The 20,120-nt window shown below is 39.0% G+C and overlaps 1 protein-coding gene across 1 annotated transcript in view; it reads left to right on the top strand.

Annotated features, from left to right (window-relative positions):
* Positions 1 to 20,120, top strand: part of LOC149163761 (apyrase 2-like) — a 122,076-nt gene that overhangs the window by 27,588 nt on the left and 74,368 nt on the right. The window contains exons 2-3 of the mRNA XM_089431852.1: positions 2,989 to 3,117; positions 3,251 to 3,307. Coding sequence (XP_089287978.1) covers positions 2,989 to 3,117; positions 3,251 to 3,307 — 186 coding nt within the window. The remainder of the gene's footprint in view (positions 1 to 2,988; positions 3,118 to 3,250; positions 3,308 to 20,120) is intronic.

The raw sequence follows: 20,120 nt of genomic DNA, 5'->3' as shown, positions 1-20,120 counted from the left end.
TTCAAAGAACATTCCAACCCTGATAAAGAAATAAACTGCCCATCATTAAAGGGGGATTACTACATGACAAAACAATGAAGTTTGTTAAACAACCAAATCAAAGAAAGAAAAAGGCAAATAAGGGGGCTTGGAAAAAAGAGGTGACAAAAGGCAACTCAAGCAACTAATTTCTCCCTGTACAAAGGTGCTCATGGACAATGGATTTACATAACCTAGGATAAGACTATGACATCTTTCATGAAGTAAACCCCAAGCCATAACACCTATCACTTGCACTTATCATTTAAAAGGGCTGGAACTGTTCCTTTCCTTAGGGTTGGAAGCACCTAATAGCATCACGTGATAACCATCCCATACCTAGGTATGGTAACATGTATACAATCATAAGCTAGTAAGACATTTGAAAATGATGCTTGTATGAAGTACTTTGATGACTTTGACATTAAATATGGCTCACATTGATGCTGTTATGGTTCTTGTGCTTGTGATGTTGATCTCACTTGATTCGTTTTGTATGTGCTAGATGGTTCTTCCAGGTTCAACTGAGAACCCTTTAGGGATGATATAATGCTTCTCCAACTCTTTAGAGATGATGTCCAACCACTTTGATGATGACACAAAGCACTTTGATAGAGAATGTTGGGCACTTTATAATGGACGCTAACCTTAATGTTGACTTGGCATAGTTAATGAGACCCTCCGTCAGCCGTAGGACGTTGGACATTGATGATCTAGGCTTTGACATTGCTTAGAGATCTAGTGTACTTAGGAGATTACAGGACATCCCTAGGTTGACATTGTACCTTCTTGATGGACATTGCTCTTCTCTTAATGATGATTGATGATAACGATGGCTTTGGATCACTTTGGAGGGGATTTTACACCTACCATAGTGATGTCATGCCCTAGGAAGACAATATCAACCTTAGGATGCATTTGATGGCGATTTGGGATTTCTAGAGGACGATGTTAAGCTTGAGAGGGTTTTCTTTTGTGACAAGACACCATTTTGATGAGGAAACCTGACTTATGGGATGAGACAAAATCCTTGGGTCATCCCTTGAACCTTTTCATGGAGAGACATGCCTTTTGGATGATGAAGTTGCCCTTGGAGGCTTTTCCACTCACATGTGTAGGTTAATCGAGCTTTATTTTCTTGTTATTACAATATTTTTGCTATTTTTGGGGGTTGGCTTCATGACCTATCCAACTTGTATAATGGATAACTTGTTTTTAGGGTTTTTTAGAACAAACTAGAACTAAATTGACTTGCTTACCTCAAACATATATGGAGTTGATTTGCCTCTTGGATTCATTATCACACTTGGATCATAACTTCTCTTGATTAGTGATTCTTCTGTTTTATGCGCTATGGATGCCTAGTTGAGCTATTTCTCTTGGGTGGATTTGTGATATGATGTGATCTTTTTTCATGGATGCTTATGGTGAATCTTGGATGTTGTAAGGTGAAGTTATTGTTAAGTTAGTTTATTTGTTCTCTATTGGTATTATGTTCCATGGGATTAATGCTCTTATGTTAAGGTAGTTTATTTGTATTTGCTTCATTGGCCCTTGTGGAGCTAAACCCTTCCTCCAAGTAATTGAGGAATAGAGATAGGTTTTTCTTTCCCTTAATTGTTTAGAAAATTGAACACTCAAATCTCAAACCTTGGGGTAAGTTAGTTTATTTGCCCTAGTTTGTTTGGATTTACTATCACTTCAAGAAACCCTAGAATTGTTTGTATCCTAGCCTCTATATGCCCTAGATTGAGAAGGCACTAGTTCATCTCTCTTGTGGCATTCTTTTAAATTATAAAAATCGTTTTTCCTTTTTCCTGATAACTTAGTTTTAAATTACAAAAAAATCTTATATTTTTAGCATTTAATGACTTCTTGATATATGCCATATGGTTAGACATTGTGTAAAAATGCATTAAGAAGCAAAATTGAAATTTTTATGCATTTTTAGCCATTTTCTTGGGTTGATGTCAAGGTGTCATTTGTCAAAATTTGTTGTAACTTTGTCCTTGGTTTACTCTCTGATTTAGCCTCCATTTTCCATAGCTTATTTACTATTTTCACAGTTAAATTTTAAGCTGTTACAATCTATTGTTTTGCTTCAATTTGCTTGTTCAAAACCCTAGTTTATAGCAGTCTTGAGTATTTCTTGACTTGGTGTGTTTGGGAAGCCTATTTGAGACTCTTTAGGCCAACCATAGCCTTTTGATTGACCCATAGCTCCCTTGAACCCGAATCTGGAATTTAGTCTTTCATTTACCTCAAAACCTAATTTGTCATATCTTTATTCAGTGGTTCTATGCTGTCGGATACTTAAGGAGCACTGTGCTTAAGATCCTTGGGTTACTTGATCGAGAAGCCCTACCAAGGAAGCCTCCCCTGTGTTGGATTGTGTCCTTCACTAAAGAGAGTGGAGTACTTGCTGAGGTGACAGTGGTAACATTTCCATGTGTTGCATTGTCTTGGTTACTTAGTGGGGCTTTGCACTAGGTGCTAGCTTTTGCTGTAACAAGCGCTAAGGTCGAAAATTCACAGGGTTAAGATCCGAGGAACCTTCTAAGTTGAAGGTGAAATATCTGTTTTTCATTGAATTGTCAATTCTGAGGAATTTCTATACAAACTATGTTGCTTGTAATTTACATTGTACACCTGTGTTTTCCTTTCTATCCAGGCATAAGACTGGAATGTTAGGATGTGGTTTGTTTTTTGTGTCATGTAAATGTCTATAGACTAGTAATTGTGTTGTGCAATGTTGACATTGACACCATTCAAACTTCAAATTGGAAAGAGAACTATTGACATGATTTGTAATTTGATTATAGTAATGGGGTCTTATTAAATTGAATAACAGTAATAACACATTAAATATTTTATTTTACTCTATAGCTTGTACCATCATTCCAAAGATTATTTGTTTGACATGCTTTGCATCAACTTTCTTCTGAATGCCTATTTTTCACATTGTTGCAGAAAAAACCTGGTCTGAGTCATTATGCAGATAATCCACAAGAGGCTGCAAACTCTTTAAAATCTCTTTTGGATGCTGCCGAGGAAGTTGTGCCTAAGGCATTGCATAAAAAGACACCAGTTAGAGTTGGGGTATATGGCAGTCCCTTCTAAATCTGATTTCTTATTTTTTGTGCAGATTGGTAAACTAGTGTTTTTGTCTCCATGTAAGATGTACAAGAGACATTGATGGAAAACTCACCTTTGTATATTAATTTCATTTCAGGCAACTGCGGGACTGAGGCAATTGCCTGGGGACTCCTCAGAAAGAATATTACAATCGGTAAATTCTTTTGCTTGCAAATGCCGTGGGGAGAAATAATCCACTTTCTTTCTTTTTTAATTTCCTCTAAAGAAAAAAATTATTACTGTTTGTTAGATATAAAAAAGCTACATTGAAAATTCTACATCTGCTTGCAACAGCATTCAAAATGATCGCTATCTAAAATCAGCAAGAACTAACAAACTTTTCTACAGTCCCAGAGGCATACAAACACTTCTAAAATGTTTCAAAACTCCAATACTCATTAGAACACAAGCTGTTCAAAACTTAAAAGACTTACAAGTCTATACAGAAAATCTAAAGATTAATAATCTTACCAAAACATTTTATCAGACCTGGGTCTTTTTTGATCAGCTATCACTGTCAACATTTTATACAATCCCGGAGTTATGCAAGCACATAAACAGTTACAAAAACCCATCCCTCATTAAAAAACATAGACAGTTCAAAAGACTTGCAAGTCTAAATGCTATATCGTCTAATTTTGCCCAGATATTTCATCATATATTACATCAACAGTCTTCCCAAAGAAAATAATAATAACAGCAATTATTTAAAGTAACATATAAGGCCTCAATCGCCAAATGCTGTCAAAGGCCTTTCAAAAATTTGTACCCTATCATGTAAGTCTATCATGACACCTGTGTTAGTTGCATATTGCAATCCTCATTTGGACAAAGCATCAACCACACTGTTCATTTGTCTAAATACGTGGATGTCTGAAATTTTAAAGAACACAGCTTCCATTCTTTTAACCTGATCAACGATAGGCTGCGGGATCAGTTTGTTCAATCTGTAGCTGCCCTTCATCCAATTGATAACCACGTCTAATTCTCCAGAAGCCTGCAGGTTGAGGACATTTTTATCAGCCACCAGTTTCAACTTTCATTAGATGCTTAAAAATCACAATCTCAGAATAGTTATTACTACGCTTCCCTTTAATTGTTAAATTTCGCAACTAGAGCCAAACATTATTTTGGACAGCTCTTATGAGGCAGCTGATATTTTTTTTGGATACCTCTTTCCGAGAGGTGTAGGATTGATCTAAAGATCATCCCATTCTGACATATACATGTACAAATGAAGTTATGAATTTATTTTGATTATCGACAAATTGTCAAGGTCGGCCAGCGATCAAATTAGCCTCCTCCAGCCTTCAACGTTGCTTATAAAGACAATGTGCCTCCTCATTTTGGCATCTCATCTCATTCATCTCTCTCTCATCTTGATTGGGTACAAATTTCTGGGCCTCTCTCTCTCTCCACACATGCGAAAGGAAGACTCTCTTTTCTAGCTACTGCGTTGACCAGATTTGACCGAAATTTTAGGAGACCGAAATTTCATGGGGCTGACTTTGAGCAGCGTTGACTTCCCTAATTCAGGTTGCTGTGTTGACTTTTGTTGACCAGATTTGACTGGTTATTTTCAGACTGTTTTGGGCTGCATTATCTTGCTGTTGGAGGCCGAGTTGACCAAGGTTGACCGAGCTGTTTTGGAGGTCAATTTCAGCCCTGTTGACCAGTGTTGACTTTTTGGTTAGGGCTTTCTGTTTCTGCTGTTTTGATTGATCAGTTTGGGCAAGTGAATATTGTAAATTGTACTCTCTCTCTGCTGAACTTTTGAAGAATTATAAGAAGAATTGATCAAGGGTTTCCCCACATTGGGGTTTGTCCCTGGCTGGTGCCATATCTTGTGTCCTCTTGTGTTGGCTTGTCTTCTACTGTTATTGTTTATGTTCTATCTGCATTTTACTATCATGTTGATGTGATTGCTATACTGGATATGATATTGGGCTAATAAAGAAAATTGAAGTAAAATTGCTCTAAGCATAGAACATACCATTGTTATCCTAAAATTATCATGGTATCAGAGCTGAGGTGAAGACAAAGGCCAAGCAAGAGTGAAGAGCAACCACTAAGAGGAGCAATCACTGATCAAGAACAAGTCACAATGGCTCCACATCCTACTTAAAGTCTGATGATTAGCTTCATGATAACTCTGATTATCATGCATGGAAGATGTCTCTTGATTTGACTTTAGAAGAGCAAGATGTCATGGATTATTTGTAGGCAAAGATTCCGAACCTCCTTCAAATGCACCGGCTACTGCTAAGACAAAGTACAAGAAGGGTGAAGTCAAAGCCAAGAAGATCATCATGGATTCTATTCATAAGCACTTAGTTGCTTACATCTCTGATTTGAATACATTACAGGAGATATATGACAGGTTGGTTGGCATGTTTAAATTTAGCAATTCCAACCAAATTCTTTTCCTCAAGAACAAGCTAAAGGATATAAAGAAGGGAAAAGGTGAGGATATTCAATCCGACTTCATGAGGATTACCGAGATAAAAAATGATCTTCTTTCGATTGGTGAAGCTATTGCTGACAGGGAGCTCACTCTCATTGCCCTTGGAGGTCTTCCTCCCGAATGGCATGTGTTCAACACTACTATTCTCAATAACGACAAAATTCCAGGTTTTGAAGAATCGCTGACTAGATGTTCTCAAGAAGAAACAAGGATGATGGAATTGGAGATGCCTTCGAATAGGAATAATCCTACCACATTCTTCGCTCATGCCAAGAGGAAGAACAATGCAAGTTCAAAGAAGCAAAGTCAAGGAAGACCAAGATTCAAAAATGGAAGGAAAGGAAGATGATTCGTTTGAACTTTGCAACAAGTTTGGTCACTATGCCAGGGAGTGTCCAAATAGAAGGTACACATCTCATGATGATGATCACAATCATTCCAGGGGCAGCAACAACAATCAAAGGAATGACAGGTTCAACAACAAAGGGAAAAGGAATGCTTCCTCTACTCAACTTGGAAATGATTGAGCTTCTAAAAGAACAAGAAACTCTAGGTATGATGAGTCTAATGTTGCAAATTCTAAGCAAAATGAATTTTATCTTATATCTGCCCTCTCTACTGCCTCTCCTCCAGATACTTTGGGAAATTGGTTGATTGATAGTGGTGCCTCAAGGCACTTCACCGGGTACAAGGAAGCTCTTTCAAATCTGATAGAGAAGGATACAAATTTCGAAATTATCCTTGGAAACAATGCCACCTATCCTGTGAAGGGAGTTGGGAATGTTACCCTTTAATTGAATCAAGGTAACACCGTTCATCTTCAAGAAGTACTATGTGTACCTGATCTAAAGAAGAATTTAGTGTCTATCTCGACGATGGAAGACAAAGGATTCAAGGTGGCATTCATCGACGGAAAGGTATGTGTGGAAAAGAATTTTTAAAGAAGAATTTACTCTTGGATTCAGGGTTGACAATTTATATCAAGTTGGAAGAAGTCTAGTGGGAGCCATGTCTTGCAACACATCTCTTTAATCCAAACTATGGCACCGGAGGTTTGTTTATCTTCATTATAAGGCTCTACCCGATGCAAGGAAGATGGTTACATGTATGCCCGAATTCAAAATAGAGCATGAAGGTGTATGTCAGGGATGTGTCGAGGGAAAACATACAAGGGGACCATTCCCCTCAAGTGATAGCAAGACCAAAAGCATTTTGCAATTGGTTCATTCTGATCTGTTTGGTATGTTCCCTGTGACATCATTAGGAGGATATTTATATTATGCTGTCTTTGTGGATGACTTCTCTCACAAAACTTGGATACATTTCTTGAAGAAGAAGGACGAAATATTCTCATGGTTCTGTACGTTCAAAGCCTTGGTGGAAAATCAAACAGGGAAGAAGATCAAGATATTGAGGACCGATAATGGAACTGAGTATGAGTCAAATGAATTCAATGACTATTGCAGGGAAGCTAGCATTAAGAGGGAGACTACTACTACATATACTCCTGAGCAAAATGGTGTTGTTGAAAGGAAGAATCGTTCCATTATAGAAGCCACTCGTGCCATGCTTCATGATCAAGGACTTCCAAAGTTCCTATGGGGAGAAGCTGCCAACATTGTTGTGTACGTTCAAAATCGATGCCCTCATCAAGCATTGGACTCCAAAACTCTCGAAGAAGTTTTCACTGGTAAGAAACCTGATGTTTCTCATTTTAGAATTTTTGGTAGTCCCGTATACTTTCATGTGCTGAAAGAAAAGAGAAGTAAATTGGAGGCATCTGGGAAGAAAGGAACTTTTGTGGGCTACAGTGAAACTTCTAAGGCATATAGAATCTATGTGCCTGGTCAAAGAGAAGTAGAGTTGAGTCATGATGTCACCTTCGATGAGGATGCTGCCCTAAGGATGATTAGTAACCTTCCTATTCCAAGGAAGGGCAAAGAAGCGTATGCAGGAAATTAGGGAGATTCGTAGGATGAGTCGATGCACGAAGTTGAAGACCCGATGGATCCCATTGATTCTCCTCCTCATGAGCCCTCCTCCTCCAAAATGAGACCTTCATGGCTGAGGGGAACTCTAGAAGATGCCGAGAGACATGTTGCACCGAGGGGGACATTTCGTGAAAGCAAGAAGCCTAATAGGTACCAAGCTAAGTCACAGGACACGTCCTCCAAGGCCCCGTGTCCCGTATTTTACGTGTCAGACACGAAAACGGCCCTAAAACGTGTCGAAAACGTTTTTCATCGTGTCCTGTAAAATGTAAAACGTATTCGCCGGTTTTCGTCGTGTCCTGCATCTGGAAAACGCGTATTCCGTTGATAGAAAACGTTGCCTGCATAAGCTGCAATTTTTTTTTGAAAGAAACAAATAATTTTTTAGTGGGGCAACTTAATGATCAAGTCTAGGCCCTAGTATTGATATGCTATTCATGGTAATGTTAAATTCTTAAAGTAAAAGTGACATTCTCCTTAATCTTCATTTTCATCCTTTTACTTAAATTTTTAACATTACCATGAAATGACTCAGGATGTTTGAGAGTGGTTTCGACTTCATTGGATTTCATATGGAGAAAGTAGAATTTTAGATTTCATTCAAAATGCAGCAGACTTATCAGTTTTTCAGGATTTCAGGATTGGGAGATTGTAATGTTTCCAAGTGACACCACCTACCCGGGCTACCCCTGCCACCAGTAGAGGACGTGGTCTACCTCCTATAGCTCCTACTTCTAGTTCTTCAGCTTCTAGAGCATAGCAAACTCCACTGTCAACTCCACCAGCACCAACGTCTACATCTAGAGGGAAAGGGAAAGCTGTGGCATTTTCTCGCAAGAGGGGCAGAGGAAATCAATAGGATTAGACTTCAGTTATTTTCTTATGTGCTTGTAAGTTGTACATGAACAATGAACATTGAATATTCAAGAATCAAGACCAACCATATCACATTCTAATTTCTAAATAGTAAATTTTGATTCTATTTATTTTTTGAAAGTGAACTATGAACTTTGAGAAGTAATTATATTTTAATTTGATTAGATAAGCTGCAACCTGCAATTTAATATGGATAAAAAATTATATTTCGGTATATATATATATATATATATATATATTATTAAATATATATAAAACGTGTCCTCCGTGTCCTGTTTCCAGGTCGCTGCGTTTCGTATTGAATACTCGTATTTACGTGTCCTCCGTGTCTCGTGTCCTCGTGTCATGTGACTTAGGTACCAAGGGTACTTAACTGCTATGAGCACCATTATTCAGTTTGAACCTTGCTCATTCGAAGAAGCTGTGAAGCAACAAGTATGGAAGGATGCTATGAACGAAGAGTACGAGTCAATTATAAAGAATGATGTCTGGGATGTGGTCCCTAGACCCCATGACAAATCTGTTGTCACCTCTAAATGGCTCTATAAGATCAAGCATGGTGCTGATAGAAGTGCTGAGAAGTTCAAGGCTAGATTTGTTGCTCGAGGCTTCTCTCATAAGGAAGGTGTAGATTATGATGAGATATTTGCCCATGTTGCTCAGTACACCACTATCTGTTCGATTATAGGCCTTGCTGCCTCGCAATAATGGAGCACTATTATTTAGTCTGAACCTTGCTCATTCGAAGAAGCTGTGAAGCAACAAGTATGGAAAGATGCTATGAACGAAGAGTACGAGTCAATTATGAAGAATGATGTCTGGGATGTGGTCCCTAGACCCCATGACAAATTTGTAGTCACCTCTAAATGGCTCTACAAGATCAAGTATGCTGCTGATAGAAGTGCTGAGAAGTTCAAGGCCAAATTTATTGCTCGAGGCTTTTCTCAAAAGGAAGGTGTAGATTATGATGAGATATTTGCACCCGTTGTTCACTACACCACCATCTGTTTGATTATATCCCTTGATGCCTCGCAAGGATGGAATCTATGTTGGCATTATGAGACAAGTGTTGTCCTTGATGGCAAATCACACGAATGACAAATCATAGTGCAGAAGGATAGCAGCAAGGAATTGATGATCAGACTAAAAGTATGAAGAGAAAATATATATACGCAGGTTCACTATATACCAAGTAGGGTATACACGCAGGTTCACTATATACCAAGTCGCGTATACGCAGGTTCGCTATATACCAAGTAGGGTATACAAGCAGGTTCACTATATACCAAGTCGCGTATACGCAGGTTCGCTATATACCAAGAAGGGTATACACGCAATTTCATGCACGGAAAAGCACGTACATGTCGGAAAGCTTACTTTTGGTCCGTGGTAGTTAGTCCTCGGTATCTGAACCTATGGTTTTGGACCATGGTATCTCGACAAGTGTGTTGAACCCAAGTATTGGGCTCTTGGTATTGATTTATTATGGTTTTGGACCATGGTATTGAGCAAGGCCTAAGACTATAAAAGGAGAAGAAGATCATTAGGCAAGTGCATCCGAAAAGTCTTGAATATCTGAGGAAGTATGAGATCCAGTATGCAGGTTATGGGTTGATGATGCATTGCTTGATCTGAGCTAAGGAGGGATCTCACCGGTGGATGGAGAACAAGATCTAAGGATAGATCGGGATCAAATGGTTTGAAATGAACTGTCTCTATATGATTGATTATGTTTATTCTAGATCTGTATATTGACGCGTGTAATGATCTGAACTGGGTATAACTTAAGTTTGAAATCGCTGCAAGTCATTTATAGATCTGTACGCGGGTTGGATTTGGTGTATGTGCGTATGTACGTAGGTTGAGTTCATTGTAGTAGCGTATACCTTTTGAGCTATGATATTTGAAGTTACAGGTGGTTCTGGTTGTTAAAGGGTTCTGATGACAGTTTAAAGGTGTCAGTATTCTGCATATCTTGTTTGGCTGATTGTGTTTAGCTTCAGTATTGATGGATGAGAACTAATATTGGATCAGGATCATAATGACTCATATTTATGAGATCTGATGGACTAGATCTGGGTGTTAACGCATATATTATCCTTGTATATGTCATGATCTGGTTATGTCTAAAGTCAGGAAGTGCAACAAAGTTATGAATAAGTGATTAATGACATATACGCTGGTTCATCTTGATGAAGTTGCGTATACACGCAGGTTCGACACTTCCAAGTAGCGTATGCACTCTGATGCATGATTTTGATGGTACAGTTGGATCTGATTGTTATTGCAGAGTTCTGCTCTGTGTTTTGGTGACTGTGTTGTTGACAGGGTTTCAGTGTTTCAGTGATTCAGAGTTTGATGATGCTAGTAGTGATTGTTTTGAGCTTCAATGATAGTTATGGGTCCAGTATGAAAATTGGATGAAACGTGGCCTTTCAGATTATGTGTTGTGCTTCAGGTGTATCCAGTCTGAAAATGTATGAAACGTGGTACCTGGAGGGGAGAAGATTGTAGGCAGGCGCCTACGTACTAGTATCTTAGCTAGTACAAGAGCAAAGGGGGTTGGAGCTCCCTTCCAGGAGAGTCTGGAGAATGAGAGAAGGTTGTAGCCTTCTGCAGGTTGTAGCTTGCGTGCTGGTAAAGGACTGCACCAATACATTGTAAAAGAAGTTTCTTAATAAAGGAAGATAGAAACGAATTGCAGCAGGTGGTTTTCACCCACATTGGGTTTCCACCTTATATCATGGTGTTCATGTGTGCTTCTTGTTTTGTTTTACAGCTCCTGCTTACTGTTCATATGGTTAATGAAGTTCTGATGCACTAACTAAAGATCAACACTTAATGGATTAACTGAATCATAAGTATTTTGGATATACGCTAGTTTCTTTAGACACAGTTGCGTATACATGCGGGTTCCCTTGAATGAAGTAGCGTATATGTATCTAAGTATGGAAATGAAAAAGTTTTATTGATCTGATAATACTGATTCACCCCCCCCTCTCAGTATTATTTCCAACAATCTACACCAGATGGATGTCAAGACTGCCTTCTTGCATGGTTCACTTTAGGAGGAAGTCTATGTGGAACAACCTGAGGGGTTTGGAGTTCAAGATCGTCAGACATATGTGTGCAGGTTGAAGAAGGCCCTCTATGGGTTGAAGCAAGCACCCCGAGCTTGGTATGAGGGGATCGATAGTTGTTTGATGAAGCTGGGATTTATAAGAAGTGAAGCTGATTCGAACCTTTACTTTAAGGTTGAGAATGATAGACCTCTCATATTGGTACTCTATGTGGACGATTTCTTTCTAACAGGTGCAAACCCTCTTATTCATCAATGTAAGAGAGAGTTGGCTTCCGAATTTGATATGAAGGACCTAGGATTGATGCATTGCTTCTTAGGGTTGGAGGTCTAGCAAAAGCCAGTGGAGATTTTCCTTTCTCAAGGAAAATATGTTGTGAAGCTACTTGAAAGATTTGGGATGGTGGACTGCAAGTCTGTGACTACTTCGATTGAACTTAACTTCAAGAAGTTATGCGGAAGTGCTGTCAGGCCTGATTCCGGAAATCCTTCTGAGTATCGTCAACTCATAGGGGCCCTGATGTTCTTGGGGAACTCTCATACGGACATATGTTTTGCAGTGAACACATTTATTCAGTTTATGGTCGAGCCTCATCATATACATTAGATTGCTGCCAAGAATCTCTTGATATATCTTCGGGGCACAATCACTTATGGAATGAGATACATTGCCGGGAATGTGAGGCTCCATGGTTACTCTGATGCAAACTGGGCTGGTAGTGTGGTGGATTGCAAAAGCACATTAGGATGTTGCTTCTCTCTAGGTTCTGCTTCAATATCATGGATGAGCATGAAGCAGAAGTCAGTTGCTTTAAGCACTGCTGAGGCTGAATACATTGCTGCTAGTTTGGCCTCCTGTGAAGCTGTTTGGTTGAGGAAGCTTTTTAGTGAGCTGTTTGGACATGTGTTGGATACCACCGTGATCTTTTGTGACAACGAGAGTGGGATTTGTCTTTTCGAGAATCTCGTGTTTCATGATCGCTCCAAGCATATTGATATCAGGTACCACTTTATCTGAGATATGGTACAACAAGGAGTAATAAGGCTCCATCATATTGGGACCAATGAGCAGGTTGCCGATATTCTTACGAAGTCCCTCCGGAAGGTCAAATTCTTAACCTTCCGTGAACGACTTGGAGTCGTGGAGAGACCCTCTTATGAGGGTCCTGTATGAGATGGATAGTGAGCTCTGGGTGCTCCGTGGGGTCTGGGGTACTTCTTGGAGCGATGAACGACCCTAGGATGACTCACACTCCCCTAGTGGTGCGCTGTGTACAGGGTGAATGGTTCACCTTTCCCTGTGATATCCCATGGTGGCATATGCATAGGTTGAGTGGTTCGCCCTCCCCTATGACATATGAGCAAGATGAATGGTTCACCTTCTCCTGCGGGCACATCCTACCCATGTAGTTCGGGACTGATGGGAAGTACCTCTCATCTGGCCAATGAGTAGGAAATGAGGATAGGGACCATAGTATTATTGATGGGCCCATCGTGTACTACCATACTCCCTATGCTAGGATGTTGATATTGATCTGGGAACAATGGAAATTGACTACGGGGCAGTTAAGAGTGGTATGCCACACTCTTTGTTGTTGGAGACTGACTTCTGGTTAGTGGAGAATGTAATGGTGCATTCTCGACCATTTCTTCTTTCTTCATGGTTTAGCAGAGCAGATCAGTGCAGTGACAGGGATGGTACAAATTGTTGGACAATTTGGCAGGTGATGTTCTCCCTAGTTGAGAGGGAGTGTTAAATTTGGCAACTAGGGCCAAACATCACTTTGGACAACTCTTATGAGGAAGCTGATATTTTTCTTGGATTCCTCTTTCCGAGAGGTGTAGGGTTGATCTAAAGATCATCCCATTTTGACATGTACAAGTGAAGTTATGAATTTATTTTGTTTATGGACAAATTGTCAAGGTTGGCCAGCCATCAAATTAGCCTCTTCCAGCCTTCAACGTTGCATATAAATACAGGTGCCTCCTCCTCATTTTGGCATCTCATCTCATTCATCTTTCTTTCTCTCATCTTGATTGGGTACGGATTTCTGGGCCTCTCTCTCTCTCCACACATGCGAAAGGAAGACTGTCTTTTCTAGCTGCTGCCTTGACCAGATTTGACCTAAATTTCAAGAGGCTGACTTTGACAAGCTTTGATTGCCCTAATTCAAGTTGCTGTGTTGACTTTTGTTGACCAGATTTGACTGGTTATTTTTGAACTGTTTTGGGCTGCATTATCTTGCTGTTGGAGGCCAAGTTGACCAAGCTGTTTTGAGGTCAATTTCAGCCCTATTGACCAGCGTTAACTTTCTGGTTAGGGCTTTCTGTTTCTGCCGTTTTGACTGATCAGTTTGGGCAATTGAATATTGTAAATTGTACTCCCTCTCTCTGCTGAACTTTTGAAGAATTATAAGAAGAATTGATCAAGGGTTTCCCCACATTGGGGTTTGTCTCTGGCTGGTGCCATATCTTATGTCCTCTTGTGTTGCCATATCTTCGTTGCCCAGTTTGCTATAATTTTTGACATTATCTTGTGATCGCAATTACAAAGAGTAATAGACTTGAAATCATCAAAGGATTCTGGACTATCTTTTATGGGAATTTAGAAAGGTAGAATTAAATGGTAAAATATAATACCTAGAGGTGATTCTCATTATAATCCAATGAAGTATTTTCATAATATAATTTGTGTTATTGTGAGTATTTTTGTCTCAAACCTGTCTAAGGTTTCGTCATTTAATGGTCTAGCTTGTTTTCATAATATGGTATCAGAGCGGGTTCTTTATCCAACTCATCCAAGAATGGAGTCAAACGGTCATACTTGATCTTGCATCAAAATTAGCGAGATGCATTGCTGAGCATGAGAGATCAGCTGCCACAGATTGGCGTAGAACACTATCACAGGGGAATAAAATGACAGAGCAGTTGATAAAGCCACCTTATTTATTTACAACAGCTGGAAATCTGCTGCCACTCATCAAGTCGAGGGAGTCATCGCTAGGCAAAGTCGCTGCCAAGATTGAAGCTCCCATTTGAATTAGAACAGTTGCTGTACAAGTCAAAGGAAGAGCTGCCGTAAAAGATTGAAGCCTACATTTGCATTAGGGTCGAAGGAAGAGTTGCCGTATCAAATTGATATGGAGTAAGAAAATCCGTTGACAATTCTATCATACAACCGCCATATCAATCAAAGGAAAATCATGTTTAGGAGCTATCGTGCCAACAAGTCATTTCACCATTTTAAAAGTAATAAGGTTGGGGTTGACTGAAGGAAGAAGAAAGATGCATACCCTAGCCACCAGGTCAGCAGCCAAGGAGTATGAATGACTGCCGTACAAAAATTACAGCTTGTAGTCTGATGTACAGAACTTTATTCACCATACCCTGTCATAGAGAAGTAATTATAGCAGCCAGTCCATAATTAGTTACAGCAGCCATGCCATATAACAACCACAGGTTCTAATTTGCAGAGACAGTGATATATTCTAGAATTTGAAAGTTTCCTGTTATTTCCAGGAGAGTTTACACAGCATTATCAGAATGGAAACTCTGCGAGGAAAAACTCCGCTAGAAAAATTCAATGGACAAAATTTCCATATTTGGAAACTGAATTTTGAGATGCAGTTGATGAACAAAAACTTTTGGGGAATAGTAGAATGGATTGAGTAATCACCCTCAATAAATTAATCATTGGCCTTGCTTTCTTATTCTGATTTGCATCATGTACATTATAGATCTGGAAAAATCATCGAAGGAAATTTGGGATAATCTGATTAAGTTGTCTGGAGCTAAAGCAGTGAATGTAAAGTTTTCTCTGAAGCTATTGTAATTTAGATTCAAGATGTTTGCTGAAGTCACTATGTCTAGCCACATATTCAATCTAAGATCTCTCATTAGACAGCTAGTGAAAGCCAAAGCTATGGTAAAAAAAGAAGATGCCAAAGCCACTTTGTTAAATAGTCTGTCTTCTCAATAAATCTATGTCATATTTACTCTCAGTTAGATGTCTTCACACACACTAGAAGGCTTGATTTCATCCTTTTTAGCCACAAAAAAGAGAGCAATTGCAGGAGATTTGGAAGGGGATTCTTAGCTAGAAAGAATACTATACTCAAAGAGGAGGATGGGAAAGAGAATGATAGGTAAGAGTAGGATTGAGTGTCACTATTGGGAAAACAGGTCATACAATAATAAATTGCAAAACCAATCCAATGACTTTTTTCAATTAAAAGATTAAAGAGTCAATAAACGTAGCCATTGTTGGAAATACTAACAGCAGTGATGACCCAACTGAAGAATTGGCACTGTTCTCATTTCAAGAGGTCCACACTTTGAAAAGGGAGAGATGTAGTGGAGGGGAGCTAGTTGTCTGACAGTCTAGGATGCTTGTGGATTAGAGAAACTGCATCTCATTTGGGTTATGAGACATGCATGGGTGGATTGCTGTTTTATAGTTTCAGGGGAGCTCTGGGATTTGGAAGTTTGATATTATGCTTTTGAGAGTTACGAGGTATTTCATGTGCAACTGGTGTCCAATGGTGTTGGAAACTTGGATTATAGTTGGGAGACTATATTTTTCAGAGGAATAGGGAGTAGCTTGAAGGGGTCTTTTTGGTTCAAGCACTGTTTTTAAAGAAAAACTATCTGAAGAATATTTGATTATGTTGTTTTTAGTTTTCAGTAAATGTGTTTGTTTTTTCCACAGGAAAAAATCCATAATTTCTATTAATGAAAATAAAAATTACATTTTGTAGACACACATGGTGTGTATGCAATTTTGGATCAAACAGTACAAGATGGGTCCAAATAGTAAGCTGAAAAGCATCATGAAGGACCATATGATAAAAGGAAAATCAGGAAAAAACTATGAAAGACAGTAAAAGGGCATGAAAAAATCAAGGCTGACTAGTGCATATCTTTTCTTTTTTGCCTTTCCACCGATGTACTTTTTGCCAGCCATCTAGTTTTGGTTTGTTAATTTTCCATTGCTCTATGCTATATCAATTACTTTAGCCCAATTCAATTCTTCAATAAGCAATTTTTTCAATAACAATTATTTCTTCCAATAATCAACCGTAATTAAAGATAAAACAGTAAATGCAATGACAATAAAAGACAATCAAGAGTATCAATAGGAGAGAGGGAAAAACCCCAAAGGGGGAGAACCTTTGAAAATTCTTCTTCTGTTAGATTTCCTTCAAATGTTCAACAAAGAGTACAATGAGCCAAATCTATAAATAAGAGTCAAAGTCAAAGCCTTGACTTGTCCAACAAATCAACCAACCAAAACCAATATGCCAGTGATGAAATAGTCAAATCTGGTCAACTTTATAAATCTGCAATTTTGTCCAAGTCAACAGAAGTCAAAGTGTGCCCTAACCAGTCAAAGTCAATAGTCAACCTTTCCAATCAGCGCGGTCAAATCAGCAATAAATGCAGCTTCAAGTGCTGATCAAAGTCAGCCCAAAAGTCTTGAATACTCAGTCAAAAGAGAAATTCTGCAGCAATCAATCCCTGCAGTCAAACCTGTGGTCAACCCTGAAGTCAACGCCAGTCAAACAGCCCAGATCACCTCAGTTTTTGTGCCAGTCAACTTGGCCTCAAGAAATCGAAATTTTCCCAGTCAAAGCAAGTCAAATGATGAAGTCAAACTCGGGCAAGCTAAAGTCAAATCTTCCAGCAAAAAGTCAATGCAGAAAATGCCTCCTTGGACCCTCTCACGCGTGAAAAGAAAGTTGCCTCAGACCTGTACGAACCATCCAAATTTCAGAGAGAAGAAGAGAAGATGTGTTGTGATGTCCAATTGAGTTTGAGGTCACTTGTATTTATATGTCTTGGAGTAGGGGCAATTAGCCCTTAGTCCAACCTTGACAATTTGTGTACCTGTGGGTTTGACTTCAAAAATACATTTTTCCTTATCAAAATTCAGTGCTTCAAACTTCAAAGATCAATTTTGGTCCTCTCGGAAAGAAGAATCTAGTCTAATGATTGGAATTTGTCATGGGGCTGGCAAATTAACATGGTTCAACAAGAACCAAAGCGATTTCTTGTTTGACACGAGGGCCTTCTTTGGCTCTCTAAGACATGAGCTCTTTTAGAGCCCCTAGATCCATCTAGTGTCAGTGAGACCACAGGTTCCTTCCTGCCATCCTCATTGCCAAATGTATGTGTTGTACTAGGGGAGCCTGATAGCAATCAGAAATTGAAACTTGCTGGATTTGTTTGTCAACCGCTGACTGAGCCACGATGCCCCGTTCGTTTTGACCTTAGGTAGATCCTGTTGAGTCACTTTGTTTTCTTCCTCTTCATCATCTGAAGGGGGGTCTTGGAGAAGAGCCAACCTTTTGGCATGTTTTGTCTTTTCTTCTTTTTTGTCGACTTCATAGCCAATGGGCATGTGTCTTGTAGATGACATGTTTGAAAACATAACTGACATCAGAATGTCATGTTCTCATAATCTAAAACTTGTGTCGATTGAAAATCCCCGTGTTTCAATGCTATGTGATTTGGTAGTGTGAAATTATCAATCTATTGCAACAACTGGAAATTATTTTTCTAATTGATTAAAAATTAATTGCAGTTTATTTGCTGCGACAAATAGCGAATAAAATCACTACTGCAATTTTCACCATAAAAACGCCGCAGAAAATAAAATGCTGGAAACTAAGAAATATAGAGCACAAAAAAATATGAGACAATTATTTATGGACAATTGTCCCCGGGAAAACCCAATCTGGGAAAACCGGTGCAGCAGCTGAGGGTTTTATTATTATGTAGCAGTGAGATTTTGAGTACAATAAAATGGACGCCAAACTCACGATCCTTTCTGAGATAAATACTGGCAAAATTAGTGGGGGAATTTTACCCCCTTCTAAACAATCCTGGCCCAAACTGGCCACATAAATCTACTCTGGAAAACCCTTGCATTAGCCTTTTGCGTAGTCCTTGCATAGGCCAAACTCACACTTCTTCGAAATTGTTTCTGAGTCAATCATTCTAACAGTAGCTGTGGCTGAAAGTCATCGGCCAAAGCTTCTGGAAATCTTCATGGTCTCCGACACCTAAAACGACTTGCCTCTCAGCCAAATCAAATTGCCTCTATGAGGCTTTGCGCTAGCCCCTGCGTAGCCTCATGGAGAATAAATTCGGCCTCATCTCACCACCTCTCTAGAACTGGAAAACTTCCTCCAAATTCACTGTCTCTACCCCTCATTGTTACTGCGTTCCCTCTCTAGCTCGAACTTCTCTCTATTGAATCACTGCAATTGGGAAACTTGATTTCTGCGAAGGAACTCGACCTCTAGCATGTCTTGCTCCAACCCCATCGACCTCCTCTTATAATCTCTCGTTGGCTGACCATTGACCATGATTAAATCTTCATCAACGAATAAGATCATCTCTGGATTGATCCATGTGAGTTTCTAGAGAAATCTCACATTTTTCAATTAATTCCTATTAATTAATCATTTTCTCTAAGTTAGACTTAGGAAAAATTTAATTACTGATTAATTAACTTAATTAAGTCATTTCTAGGTGTTTTCTCCTGAAACTTTTTTTGGGTTTTGGAGCTCGTGTTTCTAAGCCTCGTTAACCAAAGTTGAGACTAGAACACTTGTTCGATGCTACAAAACTCAACAAGTAGCCCCTTACTTAGATCTATCTCCACTCAGATCCTAGCATAAGTGAACATGCCATTTTTTGTTCTCTCCAAGTTCATTTTTTTGAATTTACCCAATGTATTTCTGATGTCTTCTAGAACTTTGTGATGCCAAAACGGAAGTGGGAGATTGGGGAGCCTAACCCATATTGGCATAATTGAGACCACCATGGATGTGGCATCAAAACCAGGAAACCATGGAGTAATAGATAAACCAACTCTGCCCCAAAACCATAGTCCTTCATTTTGCACAAAATCCAGGTCCTTTTGTGTTTCAATGAAAAATCCTTTAAAGCATAAAAAATGTTGCATTTTGGTGTCCATGTGGTGAATATCCACTAAAATAAGGCTTCTGGTTTAGGCCAAAAACCAGTGTTGTGAAAATCGCGATAAAATGAAATAATCGCAATTTTTTCGCTGTCCCGATAAAATCGCGATAACTATACGAAATTATCGCCAGATTTTTTTTTAACCGATTTTTTATGAAATTATCGCGATAACAATCGAAATTATCGTGGGGTCCTCCGGCAGCGAGGTTTTATAATGTTTTTTTTTTGGTTTTTTAAGGGATGCTAAATGTTTGAAATGCAATTTTTTTTGAAAGAAACAAATAATTTTTGAGTGGGGCAGTTTAATGATAAAATTTCATATTCTTTCTGATTTGTCCTGATGATGGACCCCCTTTGGGGTTTGAAACGTTGGCAGAATGAACTAGAAACTGTGGATAATCCGGATCATGAAACTACAAAAAACTTCCACATAAGCTTAAAATCTGTATCATCTTCTTTTCCTTCTGGCCCCTTACCTCAAACTTCCATCTGGTACAATTATTGGATCCTTTGAAACAGTTGTTAGCATGGGTACATTGTCATCAGGGTATGCTGCCTTTTGCTTTCA

Source organism: Pinus tabuliformis, chromosome 5_1 (genome assembly GCF_031772625.1).
Source record: "Pinus tabuliformis cultivar Carrire ecotype Pingquan chromosome 5_1, CPIR1, whole genome shotgun sequence".
NCBI classification, from domain to species: domain Eukaryota; kingdom Viridiplantae; phylum Streptophyta; class Pinopsida; order Pinales; family Pinaceae; genus Pinus; species Pinus tabuliformis.
This window is presented reverse-complemented; position numbering and strand designations above follow the sequence as displayed.